Genomic DNA, 14818 nt, shown 5'->3' with positions numbered 1-14818 from the left:
AGCGGCAGGAGCCTCATTTCCCTCACAAAAACCGCCCCTCCTTCCCACGGACACAGACTTATGGTTTGGATGGTCAGTGGTGGGCGTGGAGCGGTCCGAAAGGAAATCTCGACTGCCTCCAGGTCTTGAATCCTTGGTGGAAACTCACGTACCAGCCTATGTGCAGTAGGGGAGGTGCGGTATGAACTGGCTCCGCACCAGAGCTACAGCTTTCTTAAAGTTTTCCTTGTGTATTCTTTCAAATATTATTTTTTACATGGACAGAGCCCGGGAGAGCGTCCCCAGGAGAGCTCTGCCAAGAGAGTTTGTGCTCTCCCTTGCCACATTTCTCTTGTAAAGTGTCTATTTATTACCCAGTAACCAGAACAGAGTCCAAACTTGACATTGCCTATAGCGCTCTCTGCAGCCCAAGTGTGTCTCCAATCAAAGTCGGAAAATTTGTCCTTACTTATGAACACATTTGCTTCCTTTCACACATGCAGTGGCATATAAAAAACCCTTTTCATTTAATCAAGGCAAAAGTTCAGTCTCAAAGAGTTCTCAGGGGATTAATAACTGCACAAACAAAAGCCTTAAATACTTATCATAGCTAAATGTTTCCCATAATATGCCCTTCAAACATCAGTTATACATATGTATGCATTGGTTTATGCGGCAGGGTATCAATAGCAGAGAAGAGCTGCAGGGGTGGCTGCCAGATCCACTCACCTGTGTCCCCATCCCTGCCCCTCTCTCCCCTTCTTTAATCTGTTATTCCAGAGGCATTACCACCACTGCTGATGGGCTTGGCCTTGACCAGTGAAGTGAAATTGAGTCCAGGAAGAAGGGACGGTGGGAGAAAAGTGTTCTAAGATTTGGGTTTATGTCTCATTACTCAGCTCTGATTTGGTTGGTAATAAATTAAATTAATTTCCTCAAGTCAAGTCTGTTTTGCCTGTGACAGTAACTGGTGAGTGATCTCTCCCTGTGTTTATCTTGACCCATGAGTCTTTCATTAAATTTTCTCTCCCCTGCCCAGCTGAGGGGGGGAGTGACAGAGAGGCTTTGGTGGCAGCACCTGGTATCCACCCAGCATCAGCTCACCACAACGCTGCATTTCTGTATGAAATCCAGAAAAACACCATTACACTTCTCGTAGTGCTACACCATCTCCTCAAAATGTAACAAGAGGGCAATTTGGAGAATGCTGTAATTTGAGTGAACATTTCTGCAAAGCTATTACCAACTTCAAATACATTTAATACGTGGACTTGTTTAGCTATTTGCAAGTGTTCTTCCTCAAAAAGAAACTTTTCTAAAAGAGTTTATTGTACATTTTCCATCCTCAGTTTTGCGATACGGAAGATATGCCCACTCAGATTTTTTTGGACTGAAATTATTTAATGAATAACCAATGATTAACAACAACTTGGATACCAGCACACCTAACTTCACTAATCATAGATAAATTCAAGTTTTCAGTCATTCTGTTTCAATACCATTTTCAGTTCCAACACCCAGTCTGGGTCATCTTCCTCGAAGTCCCTAAAGTAGGTTTAAAAACATGATAATTTAAAAAGCAAAATACAACTTTATAAATTGTTAATTGCTTTTTTCCCCCCAAAAAATTACCCTGTAATTAGGATAAATTATGTTAAAAATATCAGCACAAGAGACTTACTTCCTGCCCCACTGTGGTTAATGAACCAATAGATGTTCTCTTTGGAATTTACAAAAGTAAGTTTTATCAAAAGCAAAGCCAAATTCATATACTAAGAGACTGCAGATGTGTTGATACTGACAGCCTGCAGCCAAACTGCAGCAATACAGGCCTATGTGGTTCACCTCTAGGTGCCACAGTCTGAGAACTACCCCCAAAATATACAAGCATCCATAAATCACAGCATTTTTGTTCATACATTGTAAGGTATCAAATGCTACTAAATTTCAATTTCATTATGTAAGAGAGGGATGGATTTAAATGCTGAGAAAAATACTTTTTTTTTTGGGGCGGGGGGGGAGGAATGTTGTTATGCAAGAATCTCTTTGAGGAACCAAAGAAAACATAAATGCAAGGACATCATTTGGACATACGTGTCATCTTCATCAGATCTAGGCTCAAGTCTCTCAGAATCTACGACAACAGCTTCATGTTCACCATCTACTTCATCAGATGCTTTGCTTTCATCAGAAAGTGGACCTCTTAATATGTTTTCAGAAGCTTTGAAAATATAAAAATTAAAATGTGACCAAAATATTTTGTTTTTTAAAGTAAAACTATTAATAATATAAATACAATAGAGTCTTTCTAATTCATCCCTGGTTTGCAGCAGGTTCCAGGATAAGTTGTTACCTATTTTAAGGGGGAAGATAAACTAGTAAGACAACTGAAGTGCAGAACATGTATTTGTGACTGTGGCTGTGCACATCTGTAGACTGCAGTCGTCTTCAGCTGCGCCATCTGACCATGCTGCCCTCAAACCAAGGCTGCCTTAGTGAAGGTGGATCTACCTAATGGGGCTACAGTGCATTTCCTGCACCTCCCTAACACACACACACCACACAGCTTAGCAGGAGGAAGAACACAGGAGACGCCTGTGTTTTGACACAACCTCATTCAGCTATTGAGTTGCATACGAAAATCCATCATGAAGAGCTGTAGTGGTGATGTACAATCACTCATGAAGGCCAAACCTGGCTTTTTGAAGTCCATAAACTTAAAAAACCCAAAAACTAGTGTGTTGTGATACGAATTCAAGTGCACTATCATAGGGGCTATGTGTGAAAAAAATAAAGAAGAAAAAGCCTTTATTAATAAACCTGTTTGCAAAAATGTTTGCCCAGAAAATGGGGATTTACCTGGTTTATAAATTGTGTATGTTTTAAATGCTAAGCTGACATCTGCATTGCTGAGCATGTTCATCAGGGTCTGAGGAGGTTCCTTGTTCCACTGCCTCCGTGGCTTATTTTCACTGTAGTTTATAACACCACCACCTGGGTATAAAAGCATTCATAAATGCTATTTAGATAAAATTGCATTAGCAGTGTGGGTCACACTCAAGAGAGAAACACAGGAAGAAAAGAGTCTAGATAACTCCATCTGTAGCATCCCTGACCTCTCAAAAAACTGAGGTTGACACTGTCAGCATAGAAAGGAAGAAAAGTTACAGAAGGCCACGGTGGAACCACCTGTGGCCAAGGAGCCAGCAGGAATTGGCTGAGGGGTGTGAGGAGGCAGAGTCCCTGCAAACTTATGTGGTGGCTCTGCAAGTCTCACAAAACGAAGCCTGAGGCTGTTTCTGTGCTTTTTAATAGCAGAACACCTAAATACATGCATTCCTCTGTCCACTTTCCCTGCCCTGTGTATAACTATCATCTAACATTCCTACCACAGCTTGGAAATTTTCTGACTACTCATATCGTGATTATTTATTTCTGCAGCATTTATTCACATTTACCTAGAATACATATCCAGAATCACATTAAATAACAATTGCATCAGTGTGGGGCATTTTAAAATTGAAGCCTTTTTCAGAAGAAACCTCATGTTAAGTGTTTTAATTAAAAGCTGTTGAGAATGAAAAGTCTCTGCCTCACATCTGAGGTACATCATTAATAGTTGTTGTTACTGGCCTTGTTGTCATTTTGTATGTTAAATGACAACAAAAGTAGAGGTGTAGATGTTCTATGCTCCCAATAGTATGCTGTACTCTAAAGGTTGCATTCTGCACCAAATGAATTCCTCACTGCTACCTCCACAGATGGTGTATTAAGAGGAGGGTTGTAGGATAATTTCTTAGCAATGATTGTAATTGTAGGGTTGCTAATATTAGCTGTGTTTTTCACGACTTTTTGCAATCCTCCTGTCACACAAAAACACAAAGAAATTCTCTTCAGCACAGTGAAGTTTTTGAGTGTTCATTAATGAAATATTTTTAAATTATTTTAACATAATTTTAAACATGCCATGTAAAGTTTTGGCTTTTAAAATCTGTAAAGAATCACTGACACTACTTGAATTAAAAGCACATGTAATTAAATCTTACTTTCAGTCTCTTCAGGTGTAAAACTGGAAGAAAGCAAGGATGCATTTTCCAGGACATCCAGTACAGTACTGGATATCCTCTTTTCCCATTGCCTCCTGTGGGCGTGTGACAAATCAGTACTTCCTGGGAGGACAGCAGAAGCTGATACTGTAATTGTAACAAAAAAAACCCCATGATAACCAGCATCTAACTTAATTCCATGTCCAGACTGCCCCATACAGGCAAAGCAGTACTAAGAAGCACTTAACTAGCAGTGATGTTTGATTCTATGGGTACAAATCTGAACTGGAAAGTGTTCCTCATACATTTACTCTATTCCAAATGTTTTCAAACAGTCATTTTTTAATACTTTGACAAGATAATTTTTTTTTAAAAATCTCAGATGAGCAGTATGAATCAATGTACTTGCAGAAGTAACTGATGGTGGCATGGTTTTCTTGTCTTGAGTTACCTGAGACTAGTTTGAGCTACCTATTTAAATGGCCATATCACTGACATGTAGATACCAGTACACAGAAGGAAGTCCATCAGCCTTAAAACTGTAAAACATACCTTCTTGGTAAGATTTCTTTTGTTCCCTTGTGCCTTCACTCAAACCCTCAGCATTTTTCCTTTCTAAGGGGCTATGCTTGCTACTTTCATCTTTCCTTTGCTTTAAAAGAGTAAAGACTGTATTAATTTTCTTGTCAAGAAAGAAAAAGCAGTAATATTAGCATGGCATTAATTATTTTAGTTTTGCTATAAAATACCTGGCCTAAAGATTGGAAGATTTGAAAACTAAACCACTAACATAATGAAGACAACTGCAGTTGCACATTACCTATTATTACACTGTATTTCACACTGTGTGCCCATGACAGACAACCTCAGTTTCTGAAGCTAAGCACATATGTAGTTATTTGATGTAATTTGGGAGATTTTTTAAGTAGTTTGGTTTTTGGTTTTTTTTTTACATTTAAGAACAAAAGCAATATAAATTATTTACATTCCCAGGGAAAACAAGATGCACCTGAATACTAAACTTCTCAGATTGACAGGTTTATGAAAAGAAAAAAAAATAAGCCCCAGGGCAACATGCTTTTTAAAAATATACTGAATATGGCTGAGTCAGGCTATGCTGTAATGTACCCATAGGAACATCTTGGCCACCTGTGACTTTATTCTCCTCACTTGAAATCTCACCTGGGCCCTAAAACCTGGTGACAATTACGTCAGACTAGACTGTTTCCACAGCAGCCAGTTCTAAATGTGTCCCAAAAGCAAAGAAAATGGATAAACTTTGGCAGTATCAAAAAAACTTAGAAAAACAAGAGAGGTTTTTTTTGTTTGGATTTTGTTTTAACAGGGTTAGAAGAAAACCCACTTTGGAACAGAACTAAACGTGGGAAGAATCAAAAAGTTAGAATGGTGGGAAACACAGAGGAAAACTACAATTTGAACACTAATAGGCCGATTTATGGTTTAGCATAGCAATAATTTTCTCTAAAAACTTTTCTATAATACAGAACATTCTAAATTAGTAAAATACAAACATTTATATTTGCATACTTACTCTATTTTCTGTCTTAGTGTTTGAACTTCCACCAGCCATGACACTACCTGATACATTAATGAACAGATTCAAGAGTTAACACATTTAGCAAACATTTGTAGTAAAGTGGTATTCCAGAGTATGACAGCAATGCCACTGAGCCAAGCAACAAAAATTGTGTGATAGCTTCTTCACACTTCTGACAATGTTGAGCTCAATCTCAACAGAGAATCCCTCTACTATTCCATTCCAAATGTGCGCAAATTTTGGTGTAGCTAAATTTATGCAGAAGAAAAATGTCCAACATTCTCGCTCTAAAAATTAATGAATGTAACCTGCTTCACCATTTTCTGGGAAAAAAAGAACTGTCATGTTCAAAATACATGCAATTGTTCAAACTTTTATTTATTTTAAACATGAAAAGCTTATTTCTAGCACAAGCCTTAAGTCTTACAATACACATATTGCAGCTTTGCACTCTACTTAGAATATAATTTACACCCTTCAAGAATTTTTCCATGTAAGTTCAATAATATAAGATTTTGAAATAATTAAAAGTAGATTGGACAGATAATACTAACGTTTTATAGCTGTATTTAAGATCTTTCATTTCCTACTCATTTTGTCATTCCTTACATCAACAAAAATATTACTGACTTACCCTTTGGTCTTGATGCATTGCCTTCATGTTTCTTGGTTTCCTTTAATACCTGCTCAAACTCATTTACCATCTGAAAGGTGTATGAAGAAATGCAGGTAGTGTGTCATTTTAAACTTCTTCAAATTATTGCATATATTACTGTTAAAAATAGACTCACTATACAAAAGCACTGTTCCAGCTAAAAATATCTAATTTTATTAGCCTCGGGTTAATATCCAACCTTAATTTTCAAAACAAACACTTGTAAAAACTCGAGTTTTCTGATAAGTCTAGAATTGTATGGCATTTAGAGTAGGACCTACATAACACTACATTTTATAGTTACACACCAACAACCTACAAATGAAAATGACTTAGTATCTAAAATGTAGATAGTATTGCTTAAATCTAGAGGCAAAGAATATACCATACCTCAGAAGGAAAACAATTTTTTACAAGTTTGGCTAAGCAACCTCTTGAAAGAATAGTACTGGCTGATGGACGATTCTGGGGATTTCTCTTAAACATCTGTTTTATTAAGTAATGAAGTTCATAGGAATAGTGAGATGGAAGTGGATCGTAGGACCCTTTGCATATCTTAAGGATGAGATGTTTCCAGCTATTGGCTTGAAACTGCATTAAAAATAAATTAATATTAGAGTACAGAATTTAAGCAGAAGGTAAAAAGTAGCTGACATAATTTAAGATAACCTGTACAACTGAAAAGCAGATACGAATTATTACTGTAAATTTATGATTGTTCGGATTTTATTTTTATAGAAATCAAGTTCATCAACCCATATACTTGAGCTCAGACTCAAACTACAAGAGTGAAACAGTAAGCTAGGAAATATGGAGACTCTGATTTAAAAAAATCATCAAAAGTAGGCTGTAAGAGCACAAACATCCTCTTGCAAATCTAGTGTCTGAGAACTTCTACATACCATGCAGGAAGTTTTCTTGCATTACACCCCGCTGGCTTGGCTACAGGGTGCCAAGCACCCAAGGAGTGTGTCATCTTCTTGTATCACCTCTGATAGCTTATGCAAGAACATATGTGACCATCACATCAAAGCAGATATAGAACTTTTCAACACTGCTAATAAGGGAAGAATACTCCCCTCCTTGAAATCCCAGCTCTGAGCTCTGCCCCAACAGCCGTGACACTACCAAAGACTTGCCACAGACCTACTTAGGCTAACACACACCATGCACAGGCTCCCTTATCACTCAGTCACATCAATGTGAACTTCTACACTCTTGCACAGCTGGCACCGGCAGCTGTGGAGAACCTTTTGGTGACACACAGGATGTGAACAATGCTCTCAGGCATATATGTCATTCTTGGGCCTGTCCTTTGCAGGGTCAGGAGCTGGGACTTTGATGATCCCTGTGGGTCCTTTCCAACTCAGAATATTCTGTGGTTCTGATTTCAAGATACAGTATGAGCTTAATGAAAGGAACTGCTGCTTATAAAAATCTAAGACGAAATGACCCTCAATTAGGATCTCATTTTCCTGCAAAACAAACATATCCTGATAAGGGCTCTCATTTCACCTAGGTGTCTGTATAGAGAAGCCAGAGGAAGTTAACATGTAAGAAACGTAGCAACAACACTGTAAAAGACAATGTCCCAGAAATGACAGAAAGACAACCATTCATCAAGGTCCCCACCGTTCCAACAGGAGAATAGTGCTTGGACAGTGACTTGTTTGATTTGAAGAAAAAGCAAAGGTGTATCACTGATGCAAGCTATGAAAATGTTTATTGCTTACTACATTTTGCTGTACTTGCACACAATGTATTTTCATTAGCAGAGATTTTGAGTGTCTTTGTCTCCATGTCCTGTGATTATCTTGATCCTGTAAAATGCAATGCTCTTGGAACTGCAGATATGTGGAACTAGCCTGGCAACTGCTGGACTCAATATGCCCAGATCACCTCACTGATATTGAGGAAAATTAACCAATTAAAAAAACAATTGTTTTCTAACAAATTTGAAAATTGAGTCTTCTACAGAAGGGTCCAGTAGGTCCCAAGAACTGCTGAAACAGAAACATATAGTGAAGGAGGCATGGAAAGGGTGGAGCAATACCTCCCTCTTTTGGAAGCAGCAGCAAGCACTTCAGTCAACTCAATAGTACAGCTAACTGCTAATTAAGTTTCAAGGAATTCCAAAACTTTTATAGCAATAAAGCTGTACTTACCGGGTGTTTTAGAGTGCACAGCTCATACAGAATACACCCCAGAGACCATATATCACTGTAGATACAGAAAGAGATAAAAAGTTTTGAGACAAAAATTACAATGTAGTATCTTCCTTAAAAGTGTGAGATCTAATATGTGTACATAACTGAGCTGAATAAGCTAAAAATAAATGTAAGTAACCATAAAGGACAATACAATTATGTGTTTAACCTCTCCTGTGGAAATGTTCTTGCTTATTTTATCCTACCCTGATGTAAAAAACGATGACTGTCATACAGTTGTAGGTGGCTTTTTATTCCTAAGATGTCTCTTAAGCAATTTGCTCCAACAATATTTATCCTTCTGCACTTGAAAGCCTTTGTATTCTATGGCCCTTAAATCAGATGGCAGCCACACAATCCTAATTCTGAGAGCTAGAATTCTGGCCCTGCCAAAAAGAGTTCTCCTACTGAGAAAAAAACCCTCATCATTTTTCACCAAAAGTGAGTACTGCCATCTGCACAAGAAGCAACTGCAGCCTTTCTTGCAAGAAGAGCAGGAAACAACTTGAACTGTAGAAGGTTTCTTACCTCCCCTGGAAAATCAATCACAGTTCTTGCATAAGGACCAGAATAACTGAGCTCTATAAATCTAAGTAATCCATTCTGTGCCATTATCCCTACAAAATCAGGACTGCCATGAAGAGCTTAAAAAAAATCAACCATCATCCAACCAACCATCCCCAAAAAAAAGACCAGCAAAAAGATGCAAACACGTACCTATGTTTGTGCATATATACACACTTCCTTGTGTGTTTATGTTTGTATGTGTGTATTTACTCTCCCAAACAAACAGAGGTCTGCACACTGGTTTTCAAACCTCGAGGACTAAAGATACTGTGCTCTCAGCTACCTAAGTAAAGAGGAATTTATGCACTACCATCTTAAAAAAATGTAATTACCTCTTTGTAAATATTCTTCAGCTCAGTATCTTCTCTGAAACAAATATGGATAAGCCACAAAGCCAGATTGAGACAGCAATAAAAAAATCCATCCATCAGTCAGGCATTATTTGTGACCACTGAAAACATGAGTACCTTTTGTTGTTGTATGGCAGGCTTTCCCATATTTCTGGAGGTACGTAATAAGGAGTTCCCACATAGGTGCAAGCATATGACATTGGACTAATGAAACAACAAAGAAGAAATGCCAGGTGAAAAGCAATGATTTATGAGCTCTGTACTGTTTGTCAATGGTAAAATTAAACTTGACACCAGTGAGATCAATTGGGATGTCCACATACTGTGCAAGAAGGCGTGCAGATCCAAAATCTCCCAATTTGACTTTTCCACTTTGAGTGAGGAAGACATTCTGCATTTCAAGAGCAAAGATTAACATACTTCAATATTCTCCTACAAATAATTTCTGCAGTTTGGATATACAGAAAACACAGAGATAACTACTTCTGGTATTTTATCTTTGTATTTCCTTTTACTTGCTTCTCCTAATACTGCTGCCAAAAAAAAAAAACCCCAAAAAAGCCCAAACCAGAATGGCTTTATGGGCCTAAAGCCCTAGCATCACCAGCAGAGGAAGAATCAGAGCTTAGAATTGCCTTAATCTCTATGCTGTACTCAAACCAAGGGCCCACTTTCTTCTGAATTTCCCTCTTTCTGATAGGGAAGAGTAGAAAAGAAAAAACTGTGAGGCAAGATATTTGCAAACTGCATAATCCATACACCTTTTTGTAATTCTGTAATGTCTTAAATTATATGCAGTCTGTCACAAGCAATTGGTGCTATCAGCTGTGTGGATATGAGGGATATAGATATACTTCAATGATGTTTACACCCACAGTATTACATCATCCCATGCATTCAAGAATTTCATTTACATGATATTCTTAGGCCTAAATAAAACCCACAGAACTTAGCAGTCACGGAAGATTATGAAAGAGGGGGTTTAACTTTTGCATGCAGGAGAGTTTATTAATGGCAACAAAACTTGCTCTGTTCACCTTGGATTTTATGTCCCTGTGCAGCACACGTTTATCATGAATGTACTTCACAGCCAGGCACATCTGCACAAACCAGTGAAGGATCTGAAAAAGAGTAGCTAAGAGTTGTAACAGCTCACTGCTCAACATAATGAATACTTCACTAATAGATTTTAAAAAAATTAGGAAAACAAAAGCATGTTCAGAACATCTGGGAGTTAAAAGTAACTCCAGCCTCCAACCAGCATGAAAGACTGAGTTCTTCAAGACATTATATTTTAACATAGCAGAAGGAATGTTGATTGGTTGTGTCCAGAAAGCTCTAATAATACATAGCAATAATGAAGCTGTGGAACCACTAGCCGGGCCTTTAGCTGACAGTCATTTTATAAACAAGTTAACTACAGTTACACAGTAAATTAGCAAACAGAAAAAAAACCCAAACCACCAAATATCAAACAAGAACAAAACTCACATGGAAATAATATACTGTTTCTAAAAGGAAATGTGTTCCTTTTTAAGTACAGAGGAAAACTATTAAAGGTGCATAGAAAGCCTAAATATTCAATTAGCTGAGGTTTCTTATCCTATCATTTTAACACAGGTGATACTCCTAACTGTAGCAGGAAATAGCTTCTATTCACAAAAAATGTCACTTTGAATCTTCTCCTACCTAATTTTATAGCTTCTCTGATTTCTCTTCTAAAAGGAGTTAGCACATGCTGAATAGTTTAAACATTTAACTGCTACCTAAAAAGCAGACATTTATTCTCCTGGTTAGCTTTATTTATCTTACCAGAGTGGTTTGTTTACTTTTCATTTGCAGTACTCTTACTGTGCTTTAAATTCTGTCTGAAGGTTGTGTAAAATTCCTACTTAATTGCATACAAACCTGACCAGTTTTCACACTACCTGAACAATTTTCAGATACAAGTAGCAATTTCTTTTTTTATTCCTTTCAGTCCAATTCTTGTCTTGATCTGCTGGAAACTATGAAAGAAATAATGCTCCTATCTGTAAATTACTTTGTTTCATCAAGATGTTTGCATATCTCTGATTTGGTTTATGCAGCATGCTTCAGTTTACCCCTTGGTTCAAAACAATGTCTTTTCTTACCGTGTCTTCAGGGAAAAAATTTCCTCCTTGGTGTTTAATCTTTTGCATTAGATCTCCATTGTCACAATATTCCATCACTATATACAGATGGCCATCAGCTAAATTTTTGATAATTTAAGAATAATTAGTATTTCCATTAGCAGGATAAGTACTGGTTTTTTTACTATACGTAATACTTTTTACTAGAAAGCTCTGACTACATGCTATGTCTTCTGTGTTACAATAAACATGTATTTTGTTTATAACACATATTATGAACAAAAAAAGAAAGTAATCCCTGAGGACTATGCAACTTCAAACAAATGAAGAAATTCAATTTTTTATACTTACCTTCAAATGATTCTTTAAAGGCAACGACATTTGGATGTTTCATTTTAGCCAAAAGAACAGCTTCCTTCCTAGAATTCTCTACACCAGATGAAGACTGAAAATATAAATACACTTACTATAAATGTCACACTAGCAAGTTTTCACATATACACATAAAGTACCTCACTTTTCACAGAAAAATATTTTTAAGAATTGTTCTTCACTTATTTTAAGTCATTTAGAAACTTTTAAAGTCCCATCTTTTTAATCTATGGTTTATTACTAGCTGAATACTTCTTTGGGTTTTTTGGGCATTTGGTATTTTGTAGGGGTTTTTTTTAAATTTCAGAGATATTTTCCTACTTCAATTAATGACTTTTTCTATTTTAAAAGTGCAGAACTATATAACAAAGCAGCACACACAGACTTTGAAACAGCTGATAGGCTGCATGAACTCAATATAAAGCGAAGTGCCCACGTGTTAGCTGAGCTTTGACCTCCAGAAAGCCAGTGCCCCCCATTTTGTGACTTTCAGCTTAGCTGAGTGCAGAGAATGTAACCCAAATAACTAATTACCAGCAATAATATGCTATTAATTTCCTCATTAGGCATTGCAGATGAAATCTGCATTTTAGTGAAATCAAGGGCAATCACGCCAAGGGCATCAGGGGGAACAGGGGTTTCATTCTAAGCATCTTCATACCTGCTACACTTCCCAAAATCCCAAAATCTAACCACGTACTTCAGTTAGTACCAACAACATCAGCTCAAGATGTAGTTACACAGTAACCATACTACACAACTGTCTAATACACAAAACTCTAAGCAAAAGTGTTCAGTGTTTCAAAAATACACCCAGAATTACCATTTTTAATTTTTTTTTTTTTTTTAAGTGGCGAGTGAGGTTTGTGTTACACTTACCATTGGAAGCCTGATTTCCTTCATTACATACTTCTGGTCACTGATTTTGTGATTAACTAGCAGAGCTCTGCCAAAGGACCCCTCTCCTAGTACTTTCAACACATTGTATCCTTCCATTCTTTATAAAACCAGTTCCAACACTTTTCTTCAAGTGCCTTCTTTCACAGGAAAAACTTTGTCATGACCTTAACACTTTTAAAAATTTTCTCTTAATATAACCTGCATGAGAAAAAATCCAAACAAAATAACAAGAAGGGGTGATAAATGTGGGTACCTACATCTGTCCAGCATTACCATGACACACTTCCCTGCACTGTTACCTTGATTCTACTGAAAATGAGGCCTCCAGGAAGTACAACTTGAAACATTATAGTGTTATTTCTGTATTTTTAAATTTAAAATGCTAAAGCTGTTCAAAAATGTCAGTAGACTTACAACTTCACATCTTTTTTGTTACCTGCACTCCTGCAGGTGGTTTCATAACACTAAAGAAAACTCACAGGCATAGTAATAGAAACAAGAAACTTAAAGCTTCCAGTGACAATTCTCACCTAAAACAGCATAAGCAGGATCAAACTGGTAAAAGTTACTATGCAAAGACTTCAACAACTGGAAGATACAGAATATTTTAGTTGCAAGGGACCTACAATGGTCATCTGGTCCAACTGCATGGCTACTTCAGGGGTGACCAAAAGTTAAATCACCTTGATAATGGCATTGTAACAATGCCTCTTGAACACTGACAGGTTTAGGGCATTGACCACCTCTCTAAGAGTCTGTTCTAGTGTTCAACAACCCTATCAGTAAATAAGTGTTTCCTAATGTCCAGTATAAACCTTCCCTCACGTACTTTTGAAATGTTCCCAGTTATACAATCACTACATTTAGACTACATCACAAGAATCAATGAGGTTGGAAAAATTCCCTCTGCGATCACCGAGTCCAACCCAAGAGCACCACGTCGACTAGAGCATGACAACGAATGCCACATCCACTCCCTTTGTGAATACCTTCAGGGATGGTGACTACCACGTCCCCGAGCAGCCCATTCCACTGTAATCACCCCTTCTGTGAAGAAATCTTCCTGATGTCCAACCTACAAGTCCCACGGCACAGCGCGAGGTTGTGGCCTCTCCTCCACTACTGAGCTTTAGCCCCACCCCTCCTAAGAGCTCCCATAGCAGTTGAAACTCACACATGATCCCGTTTTCTGCTAAAAAAAGCATCTCCTGAAGGATTTCTCAGCGAGCAGTGGCTGTTAGCCTTTATTCCAAACGCTGGTGCTATTAAGTGGGTTGGCCATAATTCAAACATCCTCTTATGTATATACCTGGGCACACAGACTGTTCTAATGGCTTGACGAGCTCTTTTGTTCCTACGGCTCCTTTACCCTGAAGAGGAGCAGCCCAAGCCCGCCCCGAGCCCCTCAAGCCCCGCTGGGGACTCACCTCAGCGGGCCGAGACCCGAAGCAAAACCCGGGCACAGCCCGAGCGCCCGCTCCGCGCTGCCCGCGGCCGGCCGGGGGCGGAGGCGCAGGAAGGGGGAGGGCGGTGGCTCCGAGGCCGGGCGGGAGCGTTGGCCCCGCCCGCCCCGCGGCTGCGGCCCGGCCCCCGGGAGAGCCTGGGCTGCTGCTCCGCTGAACGGAAACAGCCCGCGGGGCCTCAAGGGGACGTGTGCGAGTGTTATGTTCGGACAACTCGCTTTTAAGAACAGAATAAATAGTTTTAGCCCTTAAATAAAGAACAAACACAACTAAATTGATGAGTTTAATAAGTATACCATAGTACAAACTAATACAAACCAACATAAAAAATGTCAGACAGTAAGTAGTGTATCAGACCTCATCTAGGATTACTTGATAATGAACAAAGCTCAGTAACTGAAGAGATTAAACTGTTTTGCTGAAGCAGCCCTAAAACTAGATACGACAGCAAATTCAGCACACACCATAGTAGCTGGCTTCAGTTTTTGAAGCTAAATCTTGTCAGTGTAGACATGCACCTACATTACTTTGTTTCCTTAAACTACAAGATTGAGGGTCTCTAAGCAATTAATAGGAGTTGCAACAAGAAAACAGTAGATATTAGCTATAT

The 14818-nt window shown here is 38.2% G+C and overlaps 1 protein-coding gene across 1 annotated transcript; it reads right to left on the bottom strand.

Moving 5' to 3' along the window:
* Positions 1-1457: 1457 nt before the first annotated feature.
* NEK3 (NIMA related kinase 3) lies at positions 1458-12830 on the bottom strand (the record flags this gene model as incomplete). The annotated part of the gene is made up of 15 exons (XM_082277347.1): positions 12725-12830; positions 11825-11918; positions 11495-11592; positions 10400-10483; positions 9686-9753; positions 9480-9566; positions 8404-8458; positions 6629-6829; positions 6218-6287; positions 5578-5624; positions 4578-4677; positions 4026-4172; positions 2839-2973; positions 2074-2200; positions 1458-1524 (listed from the first exon to the last, which is right to left on the bottom strand). The coding sequence occupies exons 1-15, from the start codon at positions 12746-12748 to the stop codon at positions 1458-1460; spliced, it is 1404 nt and encodes a 467-aa protein (XP_082133473.1). The 5' UTR covers positions 12749-12830.
* Between the last annotated feature and the right edge of the window lie 1988 nt (positions 12831-14818).

This window comes from Coloeus monedula, assembly GCF_965178545.1.
Source record: "Coloeus monedula genome assembly, chromosome: 3".
NCBI classification, from domain to species: domain Eukaryota; kingdom Metazoa; phylum Chordata; class Aves; order Passeriformes; family Corvidae; genus Coloeus; species Coloeus monedula.
The sequence above is the reverse complement of the archived record's forward strand: the minus strand, read 5'-3'. Positions and strand labels throughout refer to the sequence as shown.